Consider the following 19885-nt stretch of genomic DNA (forward strand, 5'->3'; position numbering starts at 1 on the left):
ATCCCATGGGAATTGATCTCACTTACTGTAGCCCATGATTAGATCCCAGGGAATTGATCTCACTTACTTAGAGCCCATGATTAGATCCCAGGGAATTGATCTCACTTACTTGTAGCCCATGATTGATCCCAGGGGAATTGATCTCCCATGATTAGATCCCAGGGGAATTGATCTCACACACTATTATATCCAGGGAATTGATCTCACTTACTTGTAGCCCATGATTAGATCCCAGGGGAATTGATCTCACTTACTTGTAGCCCATGATTGGATCCCAGGGGAATTGATCTCACTTACTTGTAGCCCATGATTAGATCCCAGGGGAATTGATCTCACTTACTTGTAGCCCATGATTAGATCCCAGGGGAATTGATCTCACTTACTTGTAGCCCATGATTAGATCCCAAGGGAATTGATCTCTCTTACTTGTAGCCCATGATTAGATCCCAAGGGAATTGATCTCTCACTTGTAGCCCATGATTAGATCCCAAGGGAATTGATCTCACTTACTTGTAGCCCATGATTAGATCCCAAGGGAATTGATCTTACTTACTTGTAACTCATAAGTGGATCCAGGGGAATTGATCTTACTAACTTGTAAATCATAATTGGATCCAGGGGAATTGATCTCGCTTACTTGTAACTCACAATTGGATCCCAGGGGAATTTATCTCACTTACTTGTAGACCTTCCAGGGGAACTGATCTCACTTACTTGTAGACCTTCCAGGGGAACTGATCTCACTTACTTGTAGACCTTCCAGGGGAATTGATCTCACTTACTTGTAACCCACGATTGGATTCCAGGGGAATTGATCTCACTTACTTGTAGCCCACGATTGGATCCCAAGGGAGTTCCTCGAGGAGATCGTACACATAGTTGTTGTAGATCTCTGTGTAGGACACAAACACTGTGTAGTTATTATCCTCATCCACACTTCCTACTCGATCTCCATCCTCAATACGGCCGTGGTCCTCCATATCAAACCCGTCTCTATACAAAATTAATATGTATGATCAACATAACTCTTTGTTAGATGGATATCTGATCAGAACCATCAAATGATTTTAAAACTCTCAAAATCCATTAAAAATCTGTTTCTAACCCTGAAATACCTGAACAGAAATAGATACTTTTCTATATCTTTGTCCATATATTCTAATTTCTGATTGTTGCAAAGCTCTGTTCAATTAGATTTGAATGACTTTGCCGGAAGTGTAATTAAATGCCAAAGTTGATGCCATTGATGGACAAGCAACACCTAAGTCTCTTTCTTGACTACTGTTGAAGATGAGACAAAAAATGTTAGTTTTTTCTGCAATTGATATGAAATGAAAACCCTAATTCTAATCTATTGGCACAAACCTCAAATTTCATATCATGTGTAAAATTAAATAATCTGTGTCAAATGTCATGTCTACAGTAATGTAAAAATAAACCTAATATACTGTAAATTGTTTTCTTTTCACAAAATGGGCTCACGCTACCCATTCACATTTTCGTTATTACCGAATCGATCTGGCTAATTGCTAAAATAAATTCATCCTAATTCGCCAAAAATGCTAGTTTTTCTTCACAAACACGATATCCAATCACGCAGATACAAGCTTCAAACATCTTTTTTTTCAATCGGATTACTTTTATAGCAAGTCTAAAACAGTTGATAAATTAATCAGTTTCTGTACAATATATATTTTAATGTTGAAGGGATGTAAAGTAACAATATGCACGACTGAGTAAGGTTTGTGTGTACTTTTCAATTAGAAGCTTCTTAGTAATTTAATGTTTTTTTTTTATTATGAAATGCTGTGAATGCACAATTCGCTAAATGGAATTTTTATTTGCTAAAGAGAAAAAAATCACTTTCGCAACTTTTGCTAAGCAAACAGGAAAGTTAGTGTGAGCCCAGACAAATAAGTACTTTTTTCTGTCTTTTTTAAATACACAATTTTGTGAATGTCTATGTAGAACATTACAAAATATACAATTTAATATGAAAGTGTTCGACCACTAGATACAGTTGGCACTCAATTAATAACTAAATCACACACACACACCCAATTTTTTTTTACTGATCCAGAATAAACTTTGAATTATAATTGAAATTGTCAAATACCTCCATTGGTTCTAACAAGTTACTGTCAAGTATAATTTTGAAAGAATCCATTGTAGTTTTTTTAGGTGTTCCTTTCACACAGTGGGACCCAGTGTTGTTAGCAAGATAAAAAGGACCAATCAAAAATAGATATTACTTTTATCACTGCAATGCATCTTGTAACAGGTTAAAGATCAAATGTGCTTCGGAATCAAAAATTAAAAATCAAAAACAATTCCAGTGACAGAGTATCTATATGTGACTTAAGATGACGTCAGAACACCAAACAAATGCAGAGAAGGTTCATTTTGCTCTTCTGTCACATGGTGTAGTCAATCACTTCGTAATATCTAGAGGACAGTGTGAAACATCAGACAACCAGCGTTATGGAAAATAATATTTGACTCAACTGTTTAAAACTGTTCATGAAGTGATGATAAGTGTAGTTTTATCGGTAAGCTCATAACTTATGGGACTCAACCAAATTATCGACCTTGTTTTACATATAAAATTTCTAAAATAACCGCTGTTTTGGAAAGGTAGTTCTGAAGTTTTTACAAATATTAACGGAGATATCATACCTGTGTCTGGGCGTCATCGAAGTTTTAGGTGTCGTCATTCCTGGTAGAATGTCTTTCTTTTGTCTCTCCATCATAGCATCTACTTCACTCTGTACTTCATATCCGTTCATTCTGTCTGGCTTGAAAACCTATTGATAACATGTAATATTATTTTTAAATTGTGTAAAAGTAAAAAAAAAAAGTATCTTTTAATAGATGATGATCAAATATTAAAAATGTACATTATTCTAATCAGATTCTTAGTCTCACTACATTCGATAGAGGATCTGACAACATCTCATATGAGGTCATGTTCCGTTGACCTTTCAAACTGACCAAACAAAATACCCCACAACTAGAACTGTCACCAGAGTGTACGACTAATACCCTAACTGCACAAATTTAGTAAAAACTCCATCAATAGGGGACATTAAAGAACCTTATATAGTTAGCTTAACTTCCTTTCATGTCAGGGTTCTGTGTACCAAAATTTATCAAAATCTGTCAAGTAGTTCAGGAGGAGTTTGCTGGACAAAGTTGTGTCTACAGACAGACGGACAACACCTCACTTTACTTACGTGCGGCAGGGGTGGGACGGGGTATAATTATTTAAGTTGACAGAATTCATTCATAAGACCTGTTCCTTGCTTGAGAAACTTTAGTATAATAGAGTTAGTAATTAAAGAACAAGAAATCTTATAACATTAGTGAGCAATGAAAGATTCCTATTGTTACCACAAACAGAGAAAAGGTATTCCAATAATTCATACATATTTCTTGGCCTGTAGCCCCTCAATGCTGTTAAAGAGGACGTCGAGACAGCGAGGTAGAATGCCCTGATCCTGTGGTGTGCCCGTCATGGTGTATGTCTTCCCAGACGATGTGATGCCATATGAAAATAGTAGACCTGTGTACAAACACAATATACCAAGATAACTACACAGCGGAGATATGGGCGAGTGAAAATTAAAACTCTCATAAGAAATAAACACAAATCTAAGATACTTTTTATCGTATAACTACAAAAATCTGCATTTCAAAGAATCTCACATCAAAACAGCAAACGGTGGCAGCAGTTTTGCCTTGCATTCCTCAAACTTCTGATGTAGCATCATTTTTTCTGACTTCATTTTATTGTTTCTCTCTTGAAGTCAATGAATTTTCAGCCAATGAAATCGCTCTAGGTCATATTACATCAATAACATATGAAAAAATATTACACAGGCAAAATCACTGGATATTAGTCAGATTATGTGATAAAAACAAATATTAATCAACAGAATTTGATCATTTACTCACCATTTTTGCCGTTGATGAGGTCTTCGACCAGGGGCATAGCCACATAGTCAAATATCTTCTTCTGTGATGCGTACTCATCAAAAGTATACTGGAATGTGTACTGATACTGGAAATGTAATAATGCATTCTATATTTAAGGATTAAAGTATCTTTCTGGTGGTTCTATTGAGGGATAAAGTTGAGTAGGGTATCAATACCCTATTACTAAAACAAGAGGCCCAGAGGGCCTGTATCGCTCACCTGGTTTGTAATGCCAAGTAATGTTCTAAATACAGGTTCATTGTTTCTTTTCTGAAGGAATTTTAATATTAACCTCTAAATCCCCTATTGGGCCCCACCCCTCCTGCCCCCTGTGGGTCAGAGCCAAAATTTATACAAGTTCTGTCCCCATTCCCCCAAGGATGTTTGCTGCCAAACTTGGTTACAATCCATGCAGAACTCTATGACTAGTAGCGATTTAAAGGATTTACCTCTATTTCCCCTATAGGGCCCCGCCCCTCCTGCCCCCAGGGAGTCAGAGCTAAATTTATACAAGTTCTGTTCCCCCTCCCCCAAGGATATTTGTGGCCAAATTTGGTTACAATCCATGCAGAAATCTATGACAAGTAGCGATTTAAAAGATTTACCTCTATTTCCCTTATTGGCCCCACCCCTCCTGCCCCAAGGGGGTCAGAGCCAAAATTTATACAAGTTCTGTCCCCCTTCCCCCAAGGATGTTTGTGGCCAAATTTGATTACAATCCATGCAGAACTCTAGGACAAGTAGTGATTTATAGGATTTACCTCTATTTCCCCTATTGGGCCCCGCCCCTCCTGCCCCCGGGGGGTCAGAGCCAAAATTTATACAAGTTCTGTTCCCCTTCCCCCAAGGATGTTTGTGGCCAAATTTGGTTAAAATCCATGTAGAACTCTATGACTAGTAGCGATTTAAAGGATTTACCTCTATTTCCCCTATTGGGCCCCGCCCCTCCTGCCCCTGGGGGACCAGAGCCAAAATTTATACAAGTTCTGTTCCCCTTTCCCCAAGGATGTTTGTGGCCAAATTTGGTTACATTCCATTCAGAACTCTATGACTAGTAGCGATTTAAAGGATTTACCTCAATTTCCCCTATTGGGCCTCACCCCTCCTGCACCCGGGGGGGGGGCCAGAGCCAAAATTTATACAAGTTCTGTTCCCCTTCCCCCAAGGATGTTTGAGGGCAAATTTGGTTACAATCCATGTAGAACTCTATGACTAGTAGCGATTTAAAGGATTTACCTCTATTTCCCCTATAGGGCCCCGCCCCTCCTGCCCCCAGGGAGTCAGAGCTAAATTTATACAAGTTCTGTTCCCCCTCCCCCAAGGATATTTGTGGCCAAATTTGGTTACAATCCATGCAGAACTCTATGACTAGTAGCGATTTAAAGGATTTACCTCTATTTCCCCTATAGGGCCCCGCCCCTCCTGCCCCCAGGGAGTCAGAGCTAAATTTATACAAGTTCTGTTCCCCCTCCCCCAAGGATGTTTGTGGCCAAATTTGGTTACAATCCATGCAGAACTCTATGACTAGTAGCGATTTAAAGGAAATGTTGACGACAGACGGACAACGACTGACGCCGCGCCATGACATAAGCTCACTGGCCCTTCGGGCCAGGTGATCTAAAAATGCTCAAACTTTTTAATGGTGGTAATCATGTAAAGTATTAACGTTTGTAACTGAAAAAATACTAATTTTCTCCCATGTTTTTTGATAAAAAATTGCATATGTCATCAGTGGAGCATCTTAATGAATTTTGTTGTTCATTGAAAATAATGGCTTCTTTTCTTACTAGATATATGACAAGCCTATATAATGATCCTGTGCCTTCTATGTAAAACAGGATGGGTCACAGTGTTTACCCCATAACTATGAACATGTTTCACAATTGTAAAATTCCTTTAAATTGAATTTGTAAGAGTTAGTTACTTATTTAAAGTACCATTTTTATGGTAGACAGATAATTATGATGCAATATGTGGCGGTTATCCCCCCTGAAGAGCGAATGTGATAAGAAACAAGTGTTTACCTCGGTATAAATATACAGTTAAAGGGATAAACATGTTCCCAATGTGTGACTGTTATCATTTATCTAAACTCTCATTGGTTAATTTTCAAATTTTGAAATTACATTCCCTAAAGCTTGTGTCTTTTCAATATTTGAAAATCAAATAACTCTAGCTTGGGTTTAATAAACATGATAAACAACAGTCACTTCTTTAGAAACCCTTATACACCCCCCCCCCCACCATCAGACAATGTCAGACTTACCTCTTTCACCTGTCCACTTCTCGTTACCCTTTCTGTGTTCTGAAAATACAATTAACACATGTATTAGCATCGGACAAGTACATATATATATGCATTTATTTGTGTAAATACTTTGTAATACAGCAATTGATCAACAAGTTTGTTGAAGTCTATAACGCATCTCTGGAGGGAATGACATCAACTTTATGCAGCTATTTACAGCAAAAGTGCAGTGATCATCAACCTACAGCAATTTCTTACGGTGGCCTGTCTATTTATCTATATTGCCAAAATCAAGGGGGCTCCCGCCAGTGATGGACAGAGAAAATTGGTGGCTCCTCCCTACAAGAATTTTGATTATTCAGTGTTCCTGGTCATTTTTTCAAATGGGGGTTTTTGTATCCCCATAGCTTGCAAAATGGGGGTACAGTGCCATATTTAAGGGGTACACTATATTTGCATATTTTCCCCATGTGTATTCTTTGATAGAAAATAAAGACAAAGTAACGTAGATTTCGCCAAAGGGAAAAAAACAATTAAAAACAACGTTAGATATATATCTCTTTGTTTGATTTATTTTGAACAATATTGCTGCTTCTTAAATTTGTCTGCAAGTAAATATGAACAGACGTCACGACGGTACATGGTATGTAAATTTTTTTCATTTAAAAATCATGTTCTCAATATGCATAAAGTCCATCTTACATTGCAATTAATTTATAAATTCATTTTGAAAAGCAATTTTCAAAATATTTTGTATAGATCTACAGATTTGTCACCCTACCAGTCCGTGAATATGCCGATCCTAAAAGGCATGACTTAGATAAAACATGTCGCTGGAAAATGTATCGCTGTCTTATAGCCGATTTCTGTCACAAACAATTTTCTTGTTCAAAGAATCATGTGGATTTGAAGTTCGTTTTCATACTCTATGATAATGCTGGACATACACAACTCTAGTTGTTATCGCGCGATTAAAATTTGCATCGTATATTGCTTCCCGTAACACATGTTCTTTGAGCGATGTAACGATCAGTCTCGAGACTACCGATGGTCATGGGTATGGTCTCGGATTTTATCATAGGACAACCCAGATAAGTAGTTAACACATCTGCCGCTTGGTGCGCTGCAGTTAATGTTTACTGAAAGGATTACTTCCGGTATCATAAAACACGTTTTGACACACTTACAATTTCTTCAATCAAGATCAGAGATAATAGAAACAATTATCACCAAATAATGGAAAATATTTAAGCGTGCATGCACATACAGGTTGTCAAATTTATGCGTGCAATAAAACAGATTGTACGTGATTCACGCACGTTTCTGCGTGATCGGGAACACTGTTATTGGATACAGACATGACTTACGACACTAAGACTTACCACTACATAGGCCCTGAGCATACCACCAACAGTTTTAAAACAGTAAAACTGATGGTAAAACATCAGACGTCTTAACTAATTAGTAATTAGAAAATTCTGCATTTCCAGATAAGTTATCTGCCCTTGAGAGAAGGTATCGATCCTGACTTCTGTGTTTGCAAGGGTATTTACCGTATTTTCCGGAGTATAAGCCGCTACTTTTTTCCCTGAAAATCGGGAGTGCGGCATATACACCAGTGCGACTTATCTGTGGACGAAAACCAAAATCTGACGATGTTTTGGCATTATTACGTTGTGATTCACATGTGAAAATCGTAAGTTTTACTCGCCAGTTTTGTAAAGTTATACATCGAACAAATCACTGTAAAAGTGTTTAAAAGATAAAATATGCAATGAAAATATATTAAAGATGAAAATGATTACGTATCAGATGCATGTTCATTCGTAAAATTGTTTAATTCAAGGAAAATCCGCCGACTGAAACGTGTTTGTTTACTAGCGCAACACAATAGCGGTTTAGTAAAGTTATACATCGAAAATATCACTGTAAAAGTGTTTAAGCGATATAATATGTGATTAAAATATAATAAGATAAAAATAATAACGTACCAGATACATGTTCAATCGTAAAATTGTTTAATTCATGGAAAATCGGCCGACTGAAGCGTGGTTGTTTACAGTCACAACACAATGGCGGACTGATTTCGCTATCGATTTGCTGCAGGATTGTTACCAAGAAAATAATAACTAAAACGTCAAAAACCATCAAATATCAAACAATAAGTTAAATATATTATTTAAATATTATTTGAGTGAAAGAAATGTCCGCAGACAGGGAAAAAACAATCTTCTGAATGACTGCTAAATATAACTTGCACACGTGTTACACACGGTCAACATGTGTATTTCTCAGAATCCTGTCGCTGTGACTTCAATGAAATAATCGGCAGTCAAGTTTATAGTGTGAATTACATGTAATATAGAACATTATAGCGATGTTAAAAAGCACCAAACAGTCGTATAAAACATAATTTAATCGATCTCTGCAGCGGCAAACACCACGAAATCATATCCGGAAGTTTACAAAAATAAGGCTTCGGTGAATTGCATCATGGGATGGCAAGTTGAGAGAGAACACTCTAAACGAAGTCAATTTTAGGTTAATGATAGTCTTGATAATAAAGTAATCCTATACACATCAATATAATTAATACGCGAAGTATATCAAAATAGATATAAAAGAAAATCGTATGCATATTGAGGAAAGTATTTTAACCGGCATGTTGAAATATGAGAGGGAGTAAGCGTGAATTCGTACGGCCGCCATGTTTGTTTACACACAAGAAGTCAGGCATGGGGTAATTAAAAATGTAATGGTAATTAATTGTAATGCATTACAGTTTTTCAAGTAATTGAATGTAATGTGTAATTGAAGCAAATTTCAATTACATGTAATGGTAATTTAATTAATTACATTACAAAAATGCATGTAATGCTCAATTACTTTTCAATTACATTTCAATTACATGTGATGTTTTTAAAGGACATGAATATAGATAGATTTGTCAGATTTTAATTCTATATTTCTGTTCTCACTAAAGTTTTTGTCTTTTTATTTTAGCTTTAATATCCTTATCACTATGAATGTCTACCATATAGTTTGATAACAGTACTTTATTTAGCACTCTTAATCAATAGTGAGAACAATGTCCTTCCTACCTATGCCCTTAATTGTTTAAATCAGGTATAAAATAAAGTTTGATTTGAAGAACAGAGGGTCTAGACCAGCTACCTGGTAAATATAGATAATCATAACTTGGGGGCAAACATCGTGAGAACAATTGATCGTTACCTTCACTATTACTGAGCAGGCAGCTAGGTATAATGTGAAATTCAAAGTGACACTAGGTATATGGCTTAATAAAATATTTAGTTTCCAGCACAAATTAGTAAAAGAATATACATGTATAATTATACAAAAATATGGGATAAAATGCATTACAATGAATTTTAGCACATCTTTAGAATTTCAAGATGGCAAAGTTATAAAATCGTGTAAACACAATTATTACCTAATATTTTTTTTTTTATTTCTGTTACTTCTACCAATGTAGACTATCCTTACTATGTAATATTACTGATCACACCAATTTTGAAAGTCTGATAATTATCAATGTAACCTCAAAAATTAAATGAACTTTGACATGATTGTATTGACCGATGAAATGTGAAATATAAATACATACTAATATGACTGTTCTTTTAAATGTAATATTTGGAAATTTAAATGACCTTATTAATGAATGCATATCTTAAATTAGTATACAAATGTACATGGATATGTATTGTATAAAGATAGCTATTTTTGTTAAGATAGTACCCAGTCCGTGGAACTAAAAGTAATGTGTAATTTAATTAATTACATTGGTAAAGTAATGGTAATTTAATTAATTACATTGCAAAATACATGTAATGGTAATGGTAATGGTAATGTCATTTTAAAATGTAATGTGTAATTTAATTAATTACATTACTATGTAATTGAACCCATCCCTGCAAGAAGTCTCACGTAATGGCAGAGTAAACAACGAACAGAAACATGACCAAATCAATTTTGCTAAAGATATTTACATCATTGTGAGTTTTATTTGTTATACATTTACAGAACAAGTTTACAGACAGTTTTCGTGATTCTAATCGATCGATAAGCATTACCGTGCTTCATTAGAGATCGATCGTATACACAGAGGGTTGCGTGGGTGCATGGGCCTAACTTTTGGTTGCGGCTTATGTAACGGTGCGTCTTATGTGTGTACAAAACCTGAAAAAATCGTAAAAAAGGCCTCTGCGGCTTGTACACAGGTGCGACTTATTGTCCGGAAAATACGGTAGTCACACTTTTTGGAGCAAAGGACGTAAATTGCGCTCACAAAATAATGATGTAAGAATCTATACCTACCCGCAAGGGAGCTAACTCTGTAATATGCAATATGCAGAGAGAGAATAGCCTTACCTGAGGTGGTATAAGTTGAATGACTGTGTTGTTGAGTGCCTTGATACATGTTGGATCATCAGGGTTATCCAGTGGTCGTATACGACAATACACCTGTAAAAACACATTACAAATTACATTAAACTTTCTGTAAGTTTTATACAAACACAAATTTTATACCTGTAATATTAAAATGTCTAAAATGTACAACAAACTTTACACATATATTTAGTGTTTAACTTTCTATAGCATGATTGTCTCACTTAATCTCATGTTAAAATAATTAAATCTTTGTGAAATTGATATTTCAATATGTATACATTGATATATGTGTTCCGTACAAAATTCAGCATATTGTACAGGTGAAACATTTTATACATTACAGATGTAATCTTTAAGTCTCAATGTCATGATTTGAAAGAAAATACAGCAGAATTTTGTTAATTCAAACTCAAAAGAACAAAAGTTATCAGAGTGTTTGAAATATGCAAGTTCTGAAGTACATTAACAAGTTTTTTACTAATGTACATGAGTCAAAATAAACATAGAACTCATCAAAATTATTGTCAGTTTCAAAATAAGACCCTGTGCAGATATTGTTTAAAGAAAGTTGCTTTTTACCTCTACTGGATCGGTTTGTGTTGTGGTCTTCTTCTTTGGTGTTTTTCCGCGTCTAAAATTGAAAAAATATGTAGATACATAATGCTGCAATTTAAAACAACACATGCTGTACACTCCCTGCCATTTTCATGTAAAAACTAGAACAAATGTTGCTACACAAATTTGACAATAACTTTTCAGTCTTATATACATGTTACTCCAACAATTTTAAGAGGCACGACGAGACACTGTTGGAACATTACGTCATGTCTAACCTCTAACTTCCGATAGGCCATTTACCCGATGCTGAGGGTAACATTTTCAAAGTTTGGATTGTGACAATATAAAACGTTTAAATTATATTTAAATATTCATCAATATCAAATACCTACCTCTTTTTCATAAATCAACAAGTATTTTGATAAAATCAACCGTAAAATTCATGTAAAACAAATATTTACATCTCCTAACGTAAACTTTCATGACCCAGACAAAACTTCATGTTGATAGCGATCCGACCAGTAAATAGAAAAAACGAATTGATTTGCCCTTACTTTTACTTGCATTCTGCCCGATTGAATACACGTTCCGTTTTTTGTAATAACCAGCCGCCATATTTAAAGCTAGGTCAAAATGTTACGGAAAGGATTCATCATATCTAATCTGCTAAAATATTATTTTATGAGGCCTCAAGTTATCGTTTTCCTAGATAAATGGGATAATTAATACCTAAACTGTAAGTACACATCAATGTTATCACTGTTAGGGCTATGAATATTGATATAATTGCACTTTTCCTTGTGCCTTCATCTGACGTCGAAAGCTTCATCAAAGAAATAACCCTTCGGAAATGAGAGTCGACAGTCAGCAAAGTAACGTCCGATAAAAAAAAACCGGCTGACAAGTCGACTCTCATGTTATGGGAGTAATATACACGTGTGTACAATCGTATTTTATCAGGGTATGCGCAAGGCATTTCATAAATCAGATTTCTATCAGATAAAATTTGGACGCATTCCAACTTGTGCCTGTTTCAGAAAAACTGGGGTCCTTTTCATGATATGAGAAAATGTAAACTGAAAACAAACTGTTGATTCAAGTTGAAATATATCGTTTGTGGATAATTGTTCTTTCTCTTTTGATAATGAGGCGTAAGATGAAAGATCCTGCTAGTATTAAATCAAGATGACTGAGGCACACAGGCTCTTTGTATAACCTCTCTTGCACCACCTGCTTAGTATAATCATTATTTTTTTCTCTAATGTAACAAAACTTCAACACAATTAACTTTGTATTTATATAAACAATAAAAACAAATCCACAACACTGAACACAATTTTTCGACTCGTATTTCAAATACTAAAGGTGTAATGTACAAGCATATACACCTGTAAATATTGGTCGAATCATTTGTCTGCTTTGATTTGAAACATTCAAGTATGGCGACATAAAATTGAAAATAAACGAACGATGATATGAAATGTTTTCGAGAACTAATTTTTCCATCAATAAAGGTATACATATATTTGGTCGAATCATTTGATTTGAAACATTCAAACATGGTCACGGGAGAATTAAACAACGTTGGAGTGTGGTCTGATGTGATAACGAATTCTCGTGGACCCAATTCTCGGTGCCCCCCTCCCTCCCCTCTCCCCTGCTGCAAGACTTCTTATCGGAATCTATTCAGAATCCACGCAAAATAATTTTGTGATTACCAATGCTAATATGGATACATTCACAGGATAAATATTCGAAATTCAAACAAAATATCGAGTGTAAATGTGAAACTTGTTCATGATATTCATTGTGGACAAATCAGCCCGATACGGCGCGAATTACGGAAACATTATTTCACGAGCGATTTCCCACATTCTCCATCATGACATCGGAAGGTTTGTATATAGTTATATTACTTACTGTGGTTTCATTTTGTATTTTTCACTGGTAGCCTAATTCTTGTTCATAATCTGCGATGACTTTTCTGTTTACGACCTAGGCCTACTCTGTAAACACCACCTGGCTTGTCTTTGAATTTACCTCTTTCCTGTGCAAATTGACCAATGAACGACGCGGAATGACGGACGCAGCGCCACAGGGGCAGTAACTCGTTTAGGAACAACAAGGCATAATGCATACAAGATAACTTTAGGAGATGTTTACGCCCTATACTCAGTACTTAGTGTTTTCTGTGTTTTCGACGTGACTTTAGTAGTAATAATTGTGAATATTGACAAATTGTTTCAATTCAAAGGAAACAAAATGCTAAATAAATAAATGTTAGACTAAAACAGAACACGATATAAATTTATAAGCGTAAGCATATGACAACAAGAAAGGTGATTATTCCAATTCTCATCCTCATCGATACTTTAAGGGTTCCGATCAGAGACCGTAAGCGATCGGAACCCCTAGAATATCGAGGATGTCCGATTCCATGCACCTAACATAGTTCCTCCTTAGTAAACACCGACTTGTGGACTTTGACATCACGACATGAACTCTTTTTTTTTTTAGTTTTTTTGTTACCTCAATATTTTACCTGTAAATATTGTATTCTCGTCTAATTTGATCGATGATCCGCTTGACCTCTTTGTCCTTTTGTGTTCTCTGAGAACAAGGAGATGCCATTGGTATATAACTTTGTTGACAACGATATTATGCGTACATCCATACGTCAAAACGGAATATTGCGGAAATGACGTCATTCTCACGACGTCGATTTCTGCGTCACAATAACTCTTTATTTCAATACATATCTGACAACATTGATTCAACGTCATTAAACACTTTCAACCGGACGCTTGAATATCACACGGACATTTTTTTGTATTTTTTTTCATCTGAAGTCAGGGTACGGTATATTTCATTTGATCAAATTACCTACTGCTTCCAATTTTACTATGAGATAGTCCAGGATGTAACGTACGTTAGAGCTCGAAATGATCGGAACCCCTGGAGTATCGAGGATGCATCTGAATTTCTATCTCTCCCTTCCTTTAATTCTATCTCCGAACGTCAGCGCGTAGGCCTGTGGCAAGCCAAATTACTTTTTATTCTATTAAAAGGCCACTACCTTTCCGAAACGGCTTTTAATTTTTAAAATAGGAATGTAAAACGAGATCAATAATTTTGTAGAGTCGCAGAAGTTATTAACTATACGTTTACTAGCACACTTATCATCACCTTCAGAACTGTTTAATTAGAATAAATGAAATGTTAATTTTCATAACGCGGGTCGTTTTATGTTTCCCGCCGTCGTCCAAAATGCCGTGCGGTAGTTGACTATCACTGCGCCAGACGGCAAAACAGCGAAATGAATCTCCACTTTTATCGTACATTAGACAGGAAATCTTGCATATGTTTGGTGTTGTAACCTCATCTTAAGCCATCTATATATATTTTCTTTTGTTATTAATGTTTTTAAGAAACCTTTAAATTTTGCTCCGGAAAGGTAGTGGGCCTTTAACTCCGATATCGGAATTAAAATTTACGATATCGGAATTGAAATTTCCGATATCGGATATTCTAATTCCGTTATCGAAAATTCTATTTTTGATATCAGGAATTACAAAACAATTTTCCAGATCAGAAATTTTAATTCCGATATGGGGAATTCTATTTCCCGATATCGGAAATTCTATTTCCGATATCGGAAAATTGCAGGAGTGGATATATAACGACAGTTGGAACATTGTTGATGGTTAATTCTATATTATTTCACCTCCTTTCTCGAGGCCGACCATGTACGACAAAGTTGTGTTTGATGTCTTCGTGACTTGCAAATTGTTTTACATCATTAACTATTATGAAATAGTCCAGTGTAAGACTGGGCGAATTCAAATGTATGTACAGGGGTATTTAAAACACCCGTTCTACCTACTGACCTACTAATACACAGATACAGATAGTGTTGCATGCTGTTCTACATTCACGTTTTTAGATTAGACAGGAGTATATTTACATGTAATTATCAATTTACGTCTTGTAAGGCTGACAGAGGTAAGTAGGATTTTATACTGCTAATTCGCTAACCGGTATAGAAATCGTTTTATGTTTATAACAATGCCTGATAACAATAGACTAACTATGCATGCTTTTATAGCGTTATCTCAATAATAAAATCAACAACAACATCGCCATATATAAGTATAATACAAATATATGATACTAAGAAATGTCAGTCGAAAATTCTATAACTTACATTGATTTTGCGAAAATGTTATTTTAAGAGTTTACATTTCATGTTTCTTTTTGTGAAAACATTATTTGTGACAATTCCTCTAGACGTTACCCGGGCTAGACACCATTTAATGTTGAATAAAACTAACCCCTTTCTTTCTTACCCGACCAGGCAAATTAGTTAAGGCGACATTAAAGATCTGGATAAATGTTTAAGAAAATAATGAACAGTTCATCAAACATAATACATTTGATATGGATATTGAAACAAACTATGCCTGCGTCCATAACTTAACTATTAAACTATAAAAACTAAACCACAAACCATAGTGTACTCTATATATACAGGTACTATTTCGCTTACTTTCGCGATCACCAAAGTACTTAAATATCGCCCAATGTTAAGATTAAACACTATTTTCCACATACGATGTACAGTCAAACCTGTATATAATGACCACTCAAGAAGCAAGAGAAAAATGGTCTCCATATAGTCAAGTTATCTCTATTTATAAATAGACTTAAAAAGGAAGATACGAATGACCGAGTATTTTACATAATACATGTATTGTATATGTTTATCAAGAGAAAATGTAGCGGCCAGAGCTAGCCGAATGATCTACCCAGTCCCATACATATATGTCAGTATGTAACACGACTTGGTTCAGTAATAAGATACATTATAATTAGAATCTACATACTTTATAATAAGAAATGTTCACGGGTGCTCTGTTTTCTGCAAGTGGGCACGGATAAGACATATCCTGGACCGTTGTCGTAAATGGTACTCGGGTCTGGATATCTGGGCCGGGACGACCGTCACATTTCTTACACAACTCTTCAAGTGATAGTTGGACAATATCGGTCAATTGGTCGATTCTCATTCTTATCAAGACCACTGTTCACACACACATACACGTACCAAATACTAATCTCTAGTATGTATATTTATCTATGTAGCAAGTTTGAACTGTACATAGTAATACGCATACGGTCGCCTTCTGTCTTCGCGCAAGGGGGAATTTCCCAGTGGCGAACCAGTGCATTGTAAGTCCTGGGTGGCGGGTTCGAGTCCGACTGGCGTCTGGCGGCACACTACTCTCGCCCTGTTACTTACATATATATATATATATATGTATAAGTTAGACATCATGTCGACTTTTATACATGTTGGGCTAGTTCACATGTGGGTCCCGAGTTCAAATCCTATGTGGGGTAAAACTTTACGAGGTACTGACCACTGGTCGTTGTTTTTTTCTCCGGATATTTTAACTTATATTTGACTTTATAACAAATTGAATCTAAATATTGATAATTGTTTCAAGTCATATAGTACTTTTTTTTCAGAAATCTACATTTTCTGTCGCAATTTCAGCGGTTGGGTGTTTTTTTTACATAACAATACTCTTATCGTGAGCTGGGTTCTTAATTGACTGTAGTAGAAGCATTGTTGTTACCATCTTCGATACTCTAGGGGTTACTATCACTTACATTATATGAACCCATGGACAATCTCATTATAAGACTGGAGGCTACAGAACACACAGGTAATTTAATCATTTGATATATAAAGGACCTTTATAACGATATACTGTGGTTATTGGGTTAACTGTGTTTCTTTGAAGTCGAGCGTCGCTCGCTATGAAATCTTCATAGGAAGTCTCTGCAGGCCTGTGATTGGTCCGTTATTTCTCCCGAACTGCCTCCAGTTTTACTAAGAGATAGTCCAGGGATGGTTAATACGTCAGTGATAGTAACTCCTGGAGTATCGATGATGTTTTTTCTAACTTGAAACCAAAGTCGGCCAAACAAATGGTAAGATGATGGATATTAGGCAGCGACCATGTCTTTAAAACATGTTACCATCATGACATTCTTTCTATAAATATGGACGAGGTCATCGACATAATACGACAAGGAAGTCGCAGATTTGTTTTCAATCAACCAGGGATAGTATACAAAGAACATTCAAGCACAGGTTTACGACGCGAAAAAAAAAAAAAACCTAAAAATACTGATTTAAATAAAAAAAATTTGCGCGTCGTAAATCTGTGATTCAAGGCGTGAGAAAACACTCGTTTACCCAGAGAGTCGTGAATACTTGGAACAGTCTCCCATCAAATGTTGTTAACTCTAGGACAGTTAAACAATTTGAATATGAACTCGATTCATATTAAAAAAATCAGCCACAAAAGTATTTATACGCTGAAAAAATAAATCCGTAAATTTCTAAGAGCTGACTATTATAGGATTATAAAAAATCCTGTACTTGTTTACATGTATGTTGTCAGAATAAATCTTTGTATCTATGGATTACATTGAAATTGTCATCGTCCAGCTTTAGATCTAACTTTGTAGTTAGATATATGTTTGTGACTGACTAGTCAGTGAACCAGACTACTCGTGTATGAGTCAATGCGTTGATTTTAGTTTCCAGTTAAAGCATATCCCATCGTCGGAGACCCACGGCCAATGGAACTACGCTACTCTCACCAGAAAAAAATCCATCAAATGTGGAATAGCAATCAAGCATGGAGTAAGCGTAGTGCAATCAAACGTGGAATAAGCGTCGTGCAATAAACCGTGGAATATGCATATATATATAGTGTTATAAAGCGTGGAATAAGGGTAGCACTATCAACCGTGTTTTGTAATCAACCGTGCAATAAGTGTTATGCAATCAACCGCGGAATAAGTGTAGTGTGATTAACATTGGAATAAGTGTAACTTGCAATAAACCGTAGAATAAGCCTAGTACTATCAACGGTGGAATAAGCGTAGTGTTACCAACCGTGGAATAAGCGTAGCACTGTGGAATAAGTGTTGTGTAATCAACTTTGGAATAAGTGTAACTTGCAATAAATCGTGGAATAAGTATAGTACAATGTACTATCAACCGTGGAATAATCGTAGTGTGATAAAGCGTGGGATCAGATTAATGTGATCAACCGTGGAATAAGTTAAAGCCACACTATACGTAACTATCAACGAAATTTCAAGTTAAATTCGACTCCGATATTGTTCGTATTTGTAGATGTAGTTGAAATTAAGATATATCAAAGAATATTTATAATGTTTGGGTTTTTTTTTAAACTTTAATACAGCAGTTGTTGAAAGTCGATAACGTAAACATGCCTTCATTTTAAACCGGTGGCCATAGAAGTTACGATTATTGCCGAACGGAAGTCGGAAAGTTCATGACCTGTTTTCGGAAGAGATCGGACAGACGTTACGTAGTATACGGTAGTCTGATGACGACGTTCTCGGCAACGACGTTACAATGTCGGCTAACTTCGGCTTGTTTTACTAAGTGGGACCCACCTAGCGATGTTTAATATTTATTTGATTTTTATCAAAATATTCCGAATCATAATCTCTCATCTTGACTTCGATTTAGTCCTGTCTCTATATGATTTGCAACAGGATTTTTTTTCAACATTCTTCTATTAAAAATCATGAAAAAAATAAGAAAGATACGGATATTGGGCCTTTAAGTGTAATCAACCGTGGAATAAGCATGCAATAAAGTGTGGAATAAGCATAGTGTAGTACAGCGTGGAATAAGCGTAGCACTATCAACCGTGGAATACGTGTAGTTAATCAAAATTGGAATAAGTGTAACTTGCATTAAACTATGGAATAAGAGTAATTAATCAACATTGGGATAAATGTAATCCAAGCAAGCGTGAAATAGCACGTAGTGTGATAAACCGTGGAATAAGTGTAGTGCAATCAACCGTGGAATAAGCATGCAATAAAGTGTGGAATAAGCATAGCACTATCAACCGTGGAATACGTGTTGTTAATCAACATTGGAATAAGTGTAATCCAAGCAAGCGTGAAATAGCACGTAGTGTGATAAACCGTGGAATAAGTGTAGTGCAATCAACCGTGGAATAAGCGTAGTTAATCAAAATTGGAATATGTAACTTGCAATAAATCGTGGATTAAGCATAGTACTATCAACTGTTGAATAAGCATAGTGTAAATTAACCGTGGAATAAGTGTAGTGCAATAAACATCATAATCATCCTCGATTCTCCAGGGGTTTCGATCACTTACGATCTCTACACCCCTGGACTATCTCATAGTAAAAATGAAGACAACAGAATAGAATCACAGTTATTTGAGTCCTCTGATGTTCGTATAACGGACAATGTGTTGACTGTGCGGCTTTGAAGTTGGGCGTCGCTCTCTCTGTAATCTTCAAAGACAATTTTTGCAGGCCTGTGATTGGTTCAGATTTATTCACCTGAGCTGCCTTCAGTTTTACTCTGAGATAGTCCAGGGGTGTAGAGATCGTAAGTGATCGGAACCCCTGGATTATCGAGGATGCATCAGAATGAGTGTAGCGCAATTAACCGTGGAATAAGTGTAGTGTAATCAACTGTGGAATACCCCCCCCCCCCTCTACCCCCCCCTCTACAAAAAAACCCCACCCCAAAACACCTAGGTAACAACATGTTTGCACATTTGGTCACGTTACTAGTATTTGTAGTCTGATCG

At 35.9% G+C, this 19885-nt stretch overlaps 2 protein-coding genes across 4 annotated transcripts in view; one reads left to right on the plus strand and one right to left on the minus strand.

Moving 5' to 3' along the window:
* LOC138305496 (kinesin-like protein KIF23) overlaps window positions 1–16213 on the minus strand; it is a 41956-nt gene extending 25743 nt beyond the window's left edge. Inside the window, exons 1-8 of one of the 3 annotated variants that reach the window (XM_069245749.1) lie at window positions 16081–16213; window positions 11219–11270; window positions 10619–10711; window positions 6242–6280; window positions 3955–4060; window positions 3426–3562; window positions 2677–2804; window positions 826–993 (exon numbers count right to left, since the gene is read on the minus strand). In XM_069245749.1, the coding sequence (XP_069101850.1) occupies window positions 826–993; window positions 2677–2804; window positions 3426–3562; window positions 3955–3991 (470 nt within the window). In that variant the 5' untranslated portion in view covers window positions 3992–4060; window positions 6242–6280; window positions 10619–10711; window positions 11219–11270; window positions 16081–16213. Of the gene's footprint in view, window positions 1–825; window positions 994–2676; window positions 2805–3425; window positions 3563–3954; window positions 4061–6241; window positions 6281–10618; window positions 10712–11218; window positions 11271–13117; window positions 13245–13739; window positions 13898–16080 lie in introns of those variants that run through there. The other 2 variants (XM_069245747.1, XM_069245748.1) reach the window with 2 other exon arrangements.
* The window catches only part of LOC138305499 (gamma-glutamyl hydrolase-like), a 28871-nt gene continuing 24054 nt past the window's right edge, over window positions 15069–19885 (plus strand). The window contains exon 1 of the mRNA XM_069245753.1: window positions 15069–15199. Within this exon, the coding sequence (XP_069101854.1) occupies window positions 15115–15199 (85 nt within the window). The 5' untranslated portion in view covers window positions 15069–15114. The remainder of the gene's footprint in view (window positions 15200–19885) is intronic.

This window comes from Argopecten irradians, chromosome 13 (genome assembly GCF_041381155.1).
Source record: "Argopecten irradians isolate NY chromosome 13, Ai_NY, whole genome shotgun sequence".
Lineage (NCBI taxonomy): Eukaryota > Metazoa > Mollusca > Bivalvia > Pectinida > Pectinidae > Argopecten > Argopecten irradians.